General features: G+C 46.5%; 2 protein-coding genes across 18 annotated transcripts in view; one reads left to right on the top strand and one right to left on the bottom strand.

The window, feature by feature from the left end:
• The window catches only part of LOC147365827 (uncharacterized), a 99,156-nt gene that overhangs the window by 55,162 nt on the left and 29,580 nt on the right, over positions 1-14,414 (top strand). The gene's annotated exons all lie outside the window — the stretch shown is intronic.
• TRAF3IP2 (TRAF3 interacting protein 2) overlaps positions 9,157-14,414 on the bottom strand; it is a 44,922-nt gene continuing 39,664 nt past the window's right edge. For all 14 annotated transcript variants that reach the window (XR_015132840.1, XR_015132841.1, XM_086317290.1 and 11 more), the window contains 2 exons: positions 12,209-12,283; positions 9,157-9,716 (listed from right to left, as the gene is read on the bottom strand). Coding sequence is in view for 12 of the 14 variants with exons in the window: in XM_086317290.1 (XP_086173416.1) it covers positions 9,570-9,716; positions 12,209-12,283 (222 nt within the window). In the remaining 2 variants the exon portion in view is untranslated. The remainder of the gene's footprint in view (positions 9,717-12,208; positions 12,284-14,414) is intronic.

The raw sequence follows: 14,414 nt of genomic DNA, 5'->3' as shown, positions 1-14,414 counted from the left end.
AGCCAGAGGAAAGCATAGTAGTTTTCCCAATCCAAATTCAAAACTTCCTTTTTTAAGTAATAGGAATAATGTGAACACAAAACTGCCTTTCAAATTACTTTCTAAAATAGTTTCAAATCCATTATCCTATTTTTGAGGCCCCATTATGAATCTCTAAAGTTAGTTTCCTTTCGTGTCAAACCTCATTGCCAAGTTTGACATGTTATACCTCTCATCATCCAAGCCAGTGATGCTGGCGCCCTGCTCCTTAGCAAGATGCTGGAGAAAAGAAGTCTGTCTCCAGATGCCGTGGTTGTTCTGGGTCTGCTGTGACTTCTTGCAGTCTTATTAAAACAAACTGTGCTGGTGAGCTTCTCTGAAAACCTAGATGGAAGGATATTGCCTGGCAGTCTAGTGGTCACTGGGGGTTGTGGGGAGGCTGACTTTGATCCCTGCTCAAGGAACTAGATCCCGTGTGTGTGTGTGTGTGTGTGTGTGTGTGTGTGTTAGTTGCTCACTTGTGTCTGACTCTCTGAGACCCCATGGACTGTAACCCACCAGGCTCCTCTGTCCATGGAATTCTCCAGACAAGAATACTGGAGTGGATAGCCTTTCCCTTCTCCAGGGGATCTGCCTGACCCAGGGATTGAACCCAGGTTTCCTGTATTGCAGGCAGATTCTTTACTGTCTGAGCCACCAGGAAAGCCCAGATCCCACATGCCACAACTAAAAGTCCCACGTGCTACAGCTGAAGATCCCATGTACCACAGCTAAGACCCGGCCCAGTCAAATAAATAAATACCAAAAAAAAAGCTAAATGGAAGTTTTCAGCTTAGAAGCTCATAAGCTGACTTCTCCTGAGGCTTCATTTTTAAACTGAAAGTTTGTTGTTAGGATTTGCCATTTGACTTTTTAGAAATAAGAAAAAATTCAAAGTTCCCATAAATAATCATTCATTATGAGGTAGAAAGCAAGAAGGAAAGGGCAAGAAATGAAGGATTATTATTTACTACATGCCAGGCCCTGTTCTACAATATTTGTATCATCCATCTTCCCTTATCCTGATAACCTCCCCAGGAATTGTTCTGTTGTCCCCATTACAATGGCTGAGACTCTGAGAGGTAAAAATAACTTGTGTCTAAGACCAACTTGTAAGCGAATGGAGATTCAAACTCAGGTGTGTCTGATTACCACTCACTCAAGTACAAAACATGTCAAGACACATCACAGACCAAGCTGGTCAGTGTTTTCTGCCACAGATGTTGTTTGAGCATATTAGACAATGCCTGTACTCATTCATGGAGAGAGTCTCTCTGTCCATTCCAGCATGTTATCATTCTCTGCTCTCTGGCTCAGTTATTTGTATATTTAGCTGATAGGATCAACTTCAAACATTCTCTACACCCTACCCAACAGAGTGCATGAATCCCTTTGCTCTCTCTAAGGTGATCCCAGCACCAGCTAGGTCTCTCCCCCAACCCCCAGATGTAAATAGCACTTCCTCACCTTGCCACTGCCTACAGTGCTGCCTGGTCCTCCTTGAGGCGTGTGTCTAGGCTGCTCTTTACAGAGGACTGATATATGCCCTGTGGGCTGCACTGTCATTTATTGGCTTGATGTGCACACTCTGTGATGCATTTTTATACTTTCCCATTTCTTACATTCTGTCTCCTAACTCAGATCTCATTTACATGGTGATTTATAGGGACTCTGAATATTATAATCTAAAAGGTGTATGTGTTTAGGAGGAGTGAGCACATCTCCTATTTATTAGGAAAAATCTCCAATCTCACACTTCTTTGAAGATCTGCCCTTGAAACTGCATAAGTGAGAGCTCAGTCCCGGGTCATATGAGGACCAGGGAAAAGGGACCAGGTGGTCCAACTTGCTCAGCTTCTACTGTATGCTGCCTTGGGTTTTCTCTTCTCACAGGATGGCCTAGCTCCTCAGTTAGATTTTAAATAGTTGGAGGGCAACAGCATGTCTCACCAATCCTTGTGCCAAGCAGAGCCCCCTGCACATAGTAGGCATTTAATAAGTAATTGGAGGTTGGTTGCCGATCTGTGACTGCTGCTTAAACCTCCCCATCCCCCCACCACACCCCTGACCCTTCTGGTTTAGCTTTTGCAGGACAGTTTCATTAGAAATGGTAACATGATGCATCAGAACACCCATGCTCACACTGGGTTATCAGAAACTTCCGCTTTGTGTGTCTTTTCAAAGAATAAGTATATGCTGGTCTCCAAAGACCTAGTTTAGAATCTTGAATTTCAAATGTTTGAATATGGGAATGCCACCTCCCTTAAGCCTACCTCCCAGCATGGTTTAGTGCCTGGCCTTGGTGATGCCACTTTGCCTGAGAGGGTTTGTGCATGAAATCGTTTCCACACTGATACCATAGCTTAAATCCATTCTTCAGGCCATTTTTTTCTTACCAAGCTTAAAGATCAGGCGATGCATGGAGGGGCAGCAGTGGGGATAGGTCTCTACAGAGGGGCAGGAGCTGATGTGGGCCATCTTATTGGAGGAAAGAAGCAGGGGGTGCAGGGTAGTGCTGTGGAGCAGTAACTCCTGCCTGAGAGTTTTGGACACACCTGGTGGCACAATTCTTCTTGGGTTGGATGTTTTGCCCAAACCTAGTGTAAAACTGGACTTCCCTGGTGGCTCAGATGGTAAAGAATTTGCCTGCAATGAAGAAGACCCAGGTTCGATCCCTGGGTTGGGAAGATCTCCTGGAGAAGGGAATGACAACCCACTCCAGTATCCTTGCCTGGAGAATTCCGTGGACAGAGGAACCTGGTGGGCTACAGTCCATGGGGTCACAAACAGTCAGACACGACTGAGCAACTAACTTCACTTTCAGTATAGAATTGTCCCTGTCCTAAGAGCCTGTTATGAAACTCTTGAGCATCTTGTTTTGAAACTCAATTTGAAGCCAGAATGGAAGTTTTCCTTTAGTCACAAAGTGAGAGCAATGAAAATAGGACCATCCTGCTGTGTTGGTTTTGGCCTTGGAACAATACAGTGTCAACTTTTCTTTCTGATTTAGGAGGGTTTTACAAAATCTCCATATTTTGTGTACATTTTGGACATGAGAATCTGTCACCTCAGACCCCATCTCAGATTGATTTAAAGCTCAGAGAAACAGCAGCTCTCTGCAAGTTTCTGAGTAACTGAACTTTGTTATAGCAACAGACTGGGAGATAGAATCAGTTAATCCCTGAACTCAAGGAACCCTTGGCCCATATCCCAGATAATACAAGATGCTGAAAACTGGTCAGGTCCCAGACTCACCTAAACACATTTCTCCTCTCCCTGGAAGATTGCAGCTTTTGACCGCCACCAGCATGAGAGCCCCACCTCCCCATCATACTGTTGAACACGTGAACGGGCAGATTTCTGGGCCAGACATCACCTGGAAGGTGGCAAAGGCCAGACAGGTACCTGTAGCCCAGCTGCTGCTCAGCGATGAGGCTGGCGGCCAAGCCGAGTGCCAGCTTTTCAAAAACAGCCCTTTTGATAACACTGATTACATTTCGCTCACCAGAGCCTTGGGCTGATTGAGCAACAGCCAGCTTCTCCCGGTAACAAAGAGGAGGGGAAAGTAATCCAAACACAGGTTTTATTATAAAAACCTGGGAGTGAGAGAAGTCTGTTTATTCTGTAAGATAACACACCTGCTCAGGGCCCCGGAGGCTCATTTCCATCAGTTGCCATGGCAAACTCGTTATACTTCAAGGCCATGTGGCTTTGTTTCCTTTTGAGATCTGGTCCTTGTCCTACCTTTCCTAACAACTCCAGCACAATGACATGAGGCCTGCGACAGCATAATTGATTTCTCCCCTCTATCAACGGTTCACATTTGCTGGGCACAGGACTGAGCCTGCCTCCTCCTTTGAACTCCTAGCTCACCATGAAGGCATGCTTCAGAGAGCCGTCCTCATTAACATTCCAGCTCCCCCTTCCCTGTCAGCGATAAACAAGCCCCGCATCAATGGCCTCCTTCCTTCCAGCTTTACAAACGAGTGGCTCAGTTCCCTGTCTCGCTGCCGATCCAGGTGCCCGGGTGTACAATGCGGGGTTGAGAAGCACGCGGGAGGGACTAAAAATAGAACAGCAGTTTTGGCCGCATACCAGAGCAGCTACTTCATCTCAACTTGCTTTGCACACTAAGCCTAATGGGATCCATCAGGCATGAGTTCTCTCGCCCTCCCTCTCTCTCTCCCCCGCTGCCATCTACCATCAGCACCTTCCTGGTGAAGGGAACCAAGGGAGGTCAGGCAAAGGACAAGAAGCGTGTGCCCTCCTGGTCTTAGTTCACAGGTTCTAAGAGACAGGGGCTGCAACTACTCCTTCCATACAAGTGTTTCTGGAAAAGAGCAGGCAGGTCCAGACCATGGTCACCTTTGCCCAGGTAGATGCCGATCCTAGACTTCCATTGTTTAGCAAAGGCTCAAATATCACTTCCTAAACACCTGTGTAAGTGTAACCGAGCCCCAGACTCAGACGGTCCTTGGGAAATTCAATAGAGAGCTGAACTACACTGAGCATCCCCCTTGCAGGTCCCACCTGCTTGGCTTGAGGCTAAAGATTTGGGAGTAAAAGCGTGGCACAGATGGAGGGGCTGTGGCACATGTGGGTGGGTTGGCAGCATGTGACTGCCCAGGGTCTTTGAAAGTCTCCCACCAGCATCTCATGATTCTGTCTGAAAGCCTTTTGCAACAGAAAATGAAACAAATCAGTATGACGTTAGGAACATGCTGTCCTGCCTGGGCACCAGGCCCTCCCAAATGCCAGCTGTATTGAATGAGCCGGGCTCCTTTATGTTGTTGACGTTCATCTCTTCCCAAAGCCTCCCCGCTACCCACAGGAGAGGTAGCCAGACCCATCCATTTCTCATTGCTTCATCTGAAAGGTAGTGCAGGTGTTCCAAACAGTTATGTATCACTCCAACCAGGGTCACTCATAGAATCAGAAGAGGGGAGAGGCAAAAAAAAAAAAAAGGACGGAGGGCAAGATGACTATCACAGTAGTAAAAAATAAAAACCTTTGCTTTGTTGTTGTTTTGGAAATTGACAGATACAACAAAAAGAAACCAATCTCCTAGCAGGCTTTGTCTGTAGGCTTCTGGAAGGTGTCAAGGTCTTTTCAACTGTGCCTCAGTTTCCTGGACTAGCAGGATGAAATAAATATGCCAAGCGACTTCAAGAAAAGTCACACTCCGTGTAATCACAACCATAATTAATCCCCCAAAGAATTTCCCACAGAACAAGTTGCAACGTGATCATTTATTCCTTCAGCCACCGAGGTGCAGCTTCCCTCAGGCCTCCTATGTTCTTGAGGCTCAGTTTACCTCTAGGAGATACAGGGTCATTTGCTGAATAAATCTACCTTCAAACCCTAGAAAAGTTCTAGGTTCACAGAATAAATGTCTGCAGATGGGCAGCCAGGGTCTCTGGCTTCTAGCCTGAGGATGAGGCTTTGGTGGAGCCACGGTTTCTCTGTACCCCATTTTTTTCATGCATAAAACAAAACTGCAGAGGTGCGTGAGTTTTAGGTCCTTTCCAGACCGAAGACTCCAGGGCAGGAATAAATGATACAAGAATTAAACTTATATTGGTGATTTCATTCATCCTTTTTGGTTTGGGTGGTTGTTTATTGGTTGGTGGGCCTGGACAGAACTATTTATCTTGAAAAATACTGCATGATTCTTCAAGAGAAGAAGCATTTGTTCTTCGTGGGACATTTTCCCACAGTCTCACCTTCCTTCTCTTTCATTTGCCACTAGGAGGTGGGTCTCCCTGATTCTTCTTGGTTAATTAAGAAACAGAAAGATCCTGTGTTTTGAGGGACTTTCTGGATTATTTCCCAGTGATCACAGGGCTTTGCAATTCATTTGGCAAACTTGATGGTGGCAGTGGGGCATTTGGCAAAGTGGATGAGGAGGTTGATGAAGTGACTGAGGTTGAGAAGAATGCTATTGGCAAAACATCATGAACCAAGTTCTGGAATGTTCAAAATGGAGAGCTTGCCTCTCTTGCTGACATGACTCTGAGAAAAACCCAGTCTTTAAATAGGTGACTTATTTAATAGGAAGCAAAGAAAAAGGGTATCGACAATTTTTCTGAGCACTGAGCTGAGAAAGACTTTGACTGTAGTCTAATACTTTTGACTATAGCCATGAACTGAGATGTCTTTGAATAATACGGAAGTTAAACAGATGCTTTGGAACTAGTCACTGAAATTAAAAATTACATTTAAAATATTTAAAAGTTTGTTGTTTTTTGGCCACCGTGCAGCTTGTGGGATCTTAGTTCCCCAACCAGGGATTGGACCTGGGTTCACAGCAGTGAAAGAGGGGAGTCCTAACCACTGGATCACCAGGGAACTCCCTAAACATTACATTTTAAATATTCAGGTCAGGTCTGAACAAAGCCTTGAGGCTAAGAGGTTTTTTTATTGAGTCAGACCTACCCCACTTCGACCAGGGTAGTGTCTAAATAAACCAAGTGTTAATCTCTGTGTCGGTGCTCTAAAATAGTTGCTGTAATTCCTCTGATGTTTCTATCAGATGTCATAGAAACTCCAGGGGTCAAATATCCATCACTTGGCTAGTTGTTGTGTGTGTGTGTGCACCCTTTTTGTTGTGTGTGTGTGTGTTTTCATTACCAGTGCTACCAGCTGTAACACTTTAATGACTATTCGTGGAACACGAGGGACCTTCCCTCATCATTCACCTAGGGGGAGAAATAGTGGCTGAGGGCTCACGACAGGTCTCCAAAGAGAAGGAAAGGTAATAACATCACACTATTAAACCTCCGCAAACTAGAAACATTTCAGAGTAATCCTTGCTGATGCCTTTTTTTTTTTTTTTTACAACTGTGTGTAGAATCCTTGATGATGCTGTCACCTCCAAAAAAAAAGATAATAAAAGGAGAGAAAGAAGATTTAACGTTTGTGTGTGGGGTGTTTTCCAGGCAATTTGAGTTAATTAAACAAGCACATCAGTTTTATCAGGTCTCAAATGCTATGATGCTAAAGGTACTCATAGAGTCTTAGGAACGAGGACTTCCAGTATATGAGCTTTTCTTTTCCTAGTTTTAAAAACAAAGACATTCACTGTACACAGTAGACATGTAGGTTATAATGTAAAGAAAACTAGTGTTCTTTGTAATTCATCAGCAAAATTCCTTATTTCCAATTGATAAATATTTTTCTTTCCTATGGTGACGTATGGGCTTCACTGATAGCTCAGTTGTAAAGAATTCGCCTACAATGCAAGAGACCCTGGTTTTATTCCTGGGTCGGGAAGATCCACTGGAGAAGGGCTAGGCCATCCACTCCGTGTTCTAGGACTTCCCTTGTGGCTCAACTGGTTAAGAATCCTCCTGTAATATGGGAGATTTGGGTTCAATCCCTGGGTTGAGAAGATTCCCTGGAGAAGGGAAAGGCTACCCACTCCAGTATTCTGGCCTAGAGAATACCATGGACTGTATATAGTCCATGGGGTTGCAAAGAGTTGGACACAACTGAGCGACTTTCACGTTCATGGTGACATATAAGGGTTGAACTATATCGTAATACAATTTAGCCTTGTTTAAGAGGTTAGGACTGCAAGGAGATCAAACCAGTCAATCCTGAAGGAAATCAACCCTGAATATTCATTGGAAGGACTGATGCTGAAGCTGAAACTCCAATACTTTGGCCACTGATGCAAAGAGCCGACTCATTGGAAAAGACAGTGATGCTGGGAAAGATTGAAGGCAAGAAGAGAAGGGAATGACAGAGGATGAAATGATTGGATGGCATCATTGACAAGGGACATGAGTTTGAGCAAACTCCGGAAGATGGTGAAGGACAGGGAAGCCTGGTATGCTGCAGTCCATGGGCTGCAAAGAGTTGAACACGATTATGTGACTAAACAACAGCAACAAAGAGGTTAGACAGAGAAGAGGAAGCAGTGGCTCTCAGCCCTGCCAAAAGTCTTCATACCGGCTTATTATCTTGGACCATAATTAATTTCACCTTGTTCTGTGTAGTAGACTATATATACTATATATATTCATACACATACATATATGTATATATATATATATTTCATATATGGGTGTGCTGCGTATGCTTTCTGTGGACACCAGATGCTAAGCTGCTAAGTCACTACAGTCGTGTCCGACTCTGTGCAACCCCATAGACGGCAGCCCACCAGGCTCCCCCGTCCCTGGGATTCTCCAGGCAAGAACACTGGAGTGGGTTGCCATTTCCTTCTCCAATGTGTGAAAGTGAAAAGTGAAAGGGAAGTCGCTCAGTCGTGTCCAATTCTTAGCGACCCCATGGACTGCAGCCTACCAGGCTCCTCTGTCCATGGGATTTTCCAGGCAAGAGTACTGGAGTGGGGTGCCATTGCCTTCTCCGGAGACCAGATGAGCAAGGTTATTATTCATGTGAAGGTACTGTTGAAGGTGTTTTAAAAAGAAGAAAATATCCCTGTTGAGAAAATGTAATTTCAGTCCCTTAGGAGATTATTATGAAAATGAAAACTCGGTCACTCCTCAAGAGTATTTATAACTTAGGTTCTAGGCTTTAAACCTTTTAGGATCATTAGGAATATTTTTGTCCACATAATTATAGAAATGAATCTCTGGTTTTTCAGAAAAGGACTTGCTTAAGGTCACACAGCTAGTGTCACGGGAGATCCCTGGTGGCCTAGGGGTTAGGATTTGGCACTTTCACTGCGAGGGCACAGGTCTGATCCCTGAACAGGGAACCATCCCTCAGGCCATGTGGCATGAAACCATAGCTAGTTAGTGGCAGACCCAAGACTAGAACTCAGGTCTCCCAAACCACAATTCTAGCCTGCACTGTACGTCCCCCTGTCTCTTCATGCAGTTCACAGACATTCTGATATATGTAGCCCGGGCCTTAAGAGCTATGATTTTACTTAGGATCATGGTAGTATGTGGTACAAAGTCGTATTTTTATAAAGTTCTACTGAAGGAATAAAACTTTCAAGATGAAGTTAAAAGAGGATGCTTAACTATCTGGCCTTCATCTTTTAATACAAAACAGTCTGTTACATTGGTCTAATGTTATACTGAAGTAGATTTATCAATGTCCCCGGAAGCAACTGCCCATAAAAATTAATATACATCTATCTCCTTTGAGATAAGTGAAACACAGTTTTACAAAAGAGCAAACCTTTTATTATTTGTACATGAATCAGTTTGGTCTGAGGACACACAGCGTCTGGCGAACTCAGAAATGTTGCCCTAAGCGGAGAGTGTTTGCGGCCGCTGGTGTTTACAGTCATGTCCCTTGTATTATCTACGTGCTGGGTGCTGAGGGCCCATTCTGGATACTCAGAGTGTTGGGGGAACGTGCACGGCGGTGGGTTTAAGAAGCAGGGAATGAAGAACAGTCATGGCCTCCATCTCAAAGACAAGGTCCTTCAAGGTCTCAGGAGGAAGCGGCCCCTGCAGAACAGGTTTCCTGGGGTTGGAAGGCCCCTCGAGGAAGGACGGAAAACAACAGCCCTGAATGCTGCCAGCCGGCCTCAGCCACAGGAGCTGTAATCTGGGGGTGGGGGTGCGGGGTCACAAGGGGACCACCTGAAGGGTGGGCAGAGGCCCTCGGGGAGGAGCCACGTACTCCTCCTCTCTGAGCAGCCGCAGAAGGATGTTCTTTTTATTCTTGGGCCAGCTGTAGACGTGAGTGTTCTGAAGCCAGGTGGGCACATGCTCCTAGGGCAGGGAGAGAATGACAGAAGCAAAAGCCATTAGAGAAAAACCTGGATTCCAGATCCCAGCTCAGTTCCCCAGCATCCGTGATTTTCCCTTCGCAGGCATCTCCTGCTAAACTCTCCTGGGGGCTATGCTGTTTTGCTTTCAGGAGGGGTTTGCGTGTGAAATGCTCTTGGCTCCGGGTGCCAGCTGTGTAGCTCATTACAGAAAGCACACGTGCACGGCATGTCCCATCAGTCTCCCAGGCTACCTGCCCTTCGCCTTTCAGCATGCTTTTCACCACCCTCCCCTGAGAGGGGTAGGACAGCGGTCACACAGAGCCACGTGAATTCCCCAGTGGCTCCGGCAGAAGTGTGCCAAGGCTGTGGGCATTCATCCAACTCATTATCCTTTCACTCCGGCCCCAGGTCTGACCCGCAGAAGGAGGTTCCCCCACCGCAGATCCCAGCAATCCGGCAAAAGCCGAACCTGTTAGCCAGGGATCGAAGAGAGCGCGGTTTCAGACTGCCCTCAGGGAGTGGACATTCTGTTGGGGGCAGACAGATGACGCAGAGGTATAGTGTGTTCGATGGCAATGCAGGCCGTGGAGAAAAATAGAACAGAGTAAAAGGGGTAGGGAGTGCTGGGCAGGGATGAAAACAGCTGTGGTTTTAAGTCGGGCATTAGGGAAAGGTCTCCGCAAAGCTTCCTCACTCTACTTTACTTGTTTTCTAGTGAGATCTCTCCTTGCATGTTTTCAGTTGCTCAGTTGTGTACAGTTCTTTGAGACCCACGGCCTGTAGCCCGCCAGGCTCCCCTGGGGTCCAAGGGTCGCAAAGAGTTGGACGCAACTGAGAGACTGAACACACAGGGAAAGGTCTCACTGAGAAAACAAGTGAAGATGTGAAACAGTAGAGTGAGGAAGCTTTGCAGAGCCAGCTTTGACCCCTGGTCGGAGAACTAAGATCTCACATGCCGTAGGGCAACTACTGAGCCCACAGCTAAGACCCAGTGCAGCCAAACATTTTCTTAAAAAAAGACACAGTTACTGCCTTGAGGAGTTCATAGTCTTATGACGGAGTCAAAATGTAACTATTCTCCAGGCAGTAGCATGCCAAGGGGACAGGTAGACGGGAGCAGTCTGCCCTGAGTGTGGGTAATAAGAGGATTGTTGGAAGAAGTTTAAAAAACATTAACAAAACCAGCTAAAAGTGGGTCTGCTTTTTTCTGTCGCCAAGCTCCAGTAATTCTAAACAATTACTCCCAACACTCCCACCCCCAGCCACATACTGTTGTTGACTCCAGGTACTCTCAAGAGAAGGACTGTTCAATATTTTGGGCATGAAGGGGGAGCAGTCAGGAAAGGCTAAGAAGAGATTGGGTGCTAGAGGGCTAAGTGAGAGCTCACCAGACAGACAAGTCAGGGGAGGGCGCTGCAAGCAGCGAGAACACAAGTGCAAAGACCCAGTAAGCACGTGGCATGTGGCAGGACACCTGAAACGGCCCACAGTGACCAGGGTGCAGTGTCATCTGTGTGCACAGTGGCAAGGCAGAAAGCTGAGTGGGCAGGCAGAGCCCTCTTCTTAAGGGCCTCGTATGCCATACAAGGAAGATGAACGCGATCTGTAGTCGGTAGGAAACCCACCACAAAACTTATAAGCTGGAGACAGATCAGATCTACATTTCGGATGTTCCTCTTTGATGGCAGAGCAGAGGATGGCTGGTACAGAGTCAAAGTGGACACAGCACAATGAGGAAGGAGATCGTGCACTGAGAGCAGTCAGAGGCTGGGCAAGGGACAGGAGCACGCTGTCGGGCACGTTGTGAACTGGGCCAGCCCAGGGGTCCTGGTCCCATAAACTGGTCCCTCCTTTATCCAGGGCAGGAGTCTCAATGCAGTCCTGACATCCAGGGATACTCCAGGGTAGGGTTGGGCCTGAGCTCAGGGTGCTGGGATCTGGCTCCCAAGACCTTCACTACACAGCTGCCATCACTTCTCCAAGCCTGGCACAGGCTCTCAGATGTTTTTCGTCCCTGTTCTCCAAATCCGCTGGCCTGCCCTTCTAGTGAACACAATCCCTCCTATGAGCCACAGCAAAGTTCCCTTTGGTAACTGTGTAGGTTTAATTCCTGTATTCTACAGCTTTGAGCACTGAGCTATGTTCAACAAAACATTTCCGTGCAACAGCCAGCCAAAAATGCTCACATCTTGACTTTTATGTACAAGAGATAAGAAGTATCAGATGAACAGCCTCTTTTCATCTCATGGGCTAAAAACACAAACTACTTCTTTGTGTGTAATGGCTGTTTGAACAATTAGGACAGCGATGGTCTATCAGATAAAGCTTTAAAATCTTCCTGATTCAGGCTTCTTCACCGAGTGCTACAACTTGTTGATCTTTCTGGCAACACTGCTATCTCGAAGGATTGATAAAGAGCTGACAGGGTTTCCCACTTAAAATCCTGGAGATTTTAAACCAAAGCTGGACTTAAAGACTCGTTTGTTCATTTACCTTCTTGGCATTTGGGAAGAGCACAGGGATGAATCTGAAGTTCATGCTTCCTTGTTTGATGAACTCAATCTGCATCTGGAACAGAACACACTTGAAGGTTTAATTTCAGGACTGAGGACGAGAAATTAATGGTTCTCACCATCATGCAAGCCCACATGGGATTTTTGTTCTGCTTTCTGTCAGTGCCACACACTCCTAATTTTAAGCTGTCCATCACACATCCACGCCTTTTGCCCATTCATCAATCACGTATTGAAAGCCTATTAAGAGTCAAGCTCTGTGTTAGACTTGGGGTTTCAAGGACTAGGATACTTTCCGAGGTGTGCTGAGCTGCCGCACAGCAGTTCACAGAAGCCTGGTGTGCATCTCTTCCCAAGTCTGTGTTCAGTGATTTCACAGTGGTAGTTTGAAGTCAGTCCTGCGAGCGTATTTGTACCATGGAAATGGACAAATGCTACAAATCAGGATTCCCCCTCCTTTTTTTTTTTTTTTCCTGAGGACCAGTTTACCAGGTACCACAGCTATAAAGCCAGCAGCTTACTGAGCAGGCAGAAAGGAAAATTACCGACCACAGTACAGTGTGAAAAGTATGAACAAATTGCTGTGGTAGCCCAACGGGGGCCATCCTTTTCTACATCAGTGGTTTGAAGGAGTTACAAGGGAGGTGTCATTTGGATACTAAAAGCAAAGAAGAATTTGCTCAGGTAGGGAAAATGGAGGGAGGTGGGGGAAGGACGGCTTCAGCAAAGGAAATAGTATATGAGCAAATGTCTGGAGGTGTGAAGGAATGTTTGGGGGCTGGGACTGGTTAGGAATGCAGGGGGCCAGGGAGGGTGAGGGAAGCGAAGCTGGAGGTCAATAAGATGAGCTCCATCTGCCAAGCCTTAGGTTCCCCACACCACTCTGACATAGCAGCGGCCCCCAAAAGATCTAGCTGCCAAGAACTCGATCAAAACCAGAAATTTCAGCATGAGAGGAGTTAAGAGCCTTCCGAATCCTGTGACCAGCACAAAGCTTTCAGTCATCTGATGACAAAGGAGATGAGGAATTACGTGTTCCCAACTATCTCATCTTCCAACTGAATTTTATAACTGAGAAACCTTCACCATGCGTGGGAATAAAAACAAAACCAAGAGGAAAGTGACAGTGGTAACGACTGAAATCACCATAGAAACCCCCTTATAAACACACACACACACACCTTCCAGGAGGTGTTTTCTCAGAATAACCTCCTGTTAAAAATCAGAAGATAATCCCAAAAGCCTATTTTAAAAGGGCGCTAGAGCGGTGGACTTAAAAGCACCAACGAGAGGAAGGGCACAGCGCTTGTAAGATAAACGTGAAGAACTGGACTCAGTCTCTGACTCCCAGGACACTGCATCCTGTAAAATTTTGCTTGTCTACTAGGCTACCCCAGTGACAGCACTTTCATTCTCTCTCATGTTTCCAGAGATAGACCTTCTGGGAAGCTGTTGGCTCTAGAATGCAGTTATTCCGGGGTTTGTTTGACCCCTCTGCCCTGGAGTTTTCTGCTGCTTGGAGGGGACCAGGAGGTCAGCCAGCTGGGCAGAAAGGCACTTTCCTATCTGGCCTCTTCGACCCCTCCACTGATAAGGAAGGGCCTGAGACATTGTTGTTGCAAGAAACGGAGTTTGGAGACAGTCTGGTTCATGGCTGGGCACTGTCAGACAAGCTCCAAGGTTCAGCTGCCTATTACTGCCAGGCGACACCACACACCAGCAGAGCTTGACAGGTTTCCTGGGGAACTGGCAGCGACCTGGGGCCCTCAACACATACACGAGCTGACGGCCGGGGGACTGGCAGTTCCTAGAGATGGAGTGCTTTGGGGCCATGAAGTGCTTTGGCAGACAGTGAAGGGGGATAGCACCTAGAGCCAGCTGTGACCTTTTAGGGCAGAAACAGTACCCCTCTCTGGGCTCCACCCGGGGGCTGCCAGGCTGGGTAAGAATGAAATAAGAGGGATACTCATCTTACTCTCTGACCTCCCCACCTTGCCTTGGCTTTTACTTTGGGTTGATTGTGAGCTCAAGTAAGGGGTCAGCACTTGGTAGAAGAGGAACCAGAGACTCTGAAGAACCAGATGGGGATATCCACGCATCCAGCCTGCCTTTTTCCTATGCTCCTCCTGAGCCACAGGATTTCAGTCCACTTCCCTTGAGTTAAAGCTGCATGTCCTTGCCCCTCC

The sequence above is a fragment of the Bos grunniens genome, chromosome 9 (assembly GCF_055505025.1).
Source record: "Bos grunniens cultivar Pamir isolate PY7600 chromosome 9, Bosgru_T2T1.0, whole genome shotgun sequence".
NCBI classification, from domain to species: Eukaryota; Metazoa; Chordata; class Mammalia; order Artiodactyla; family Bovidae; genus Bos; species Bos grunniens.
The sequence above is the reverse complement of the archived record's forward strand: the minus strand, read 5'-3'. Positions and strand labels throughout refer to the sequence as shown.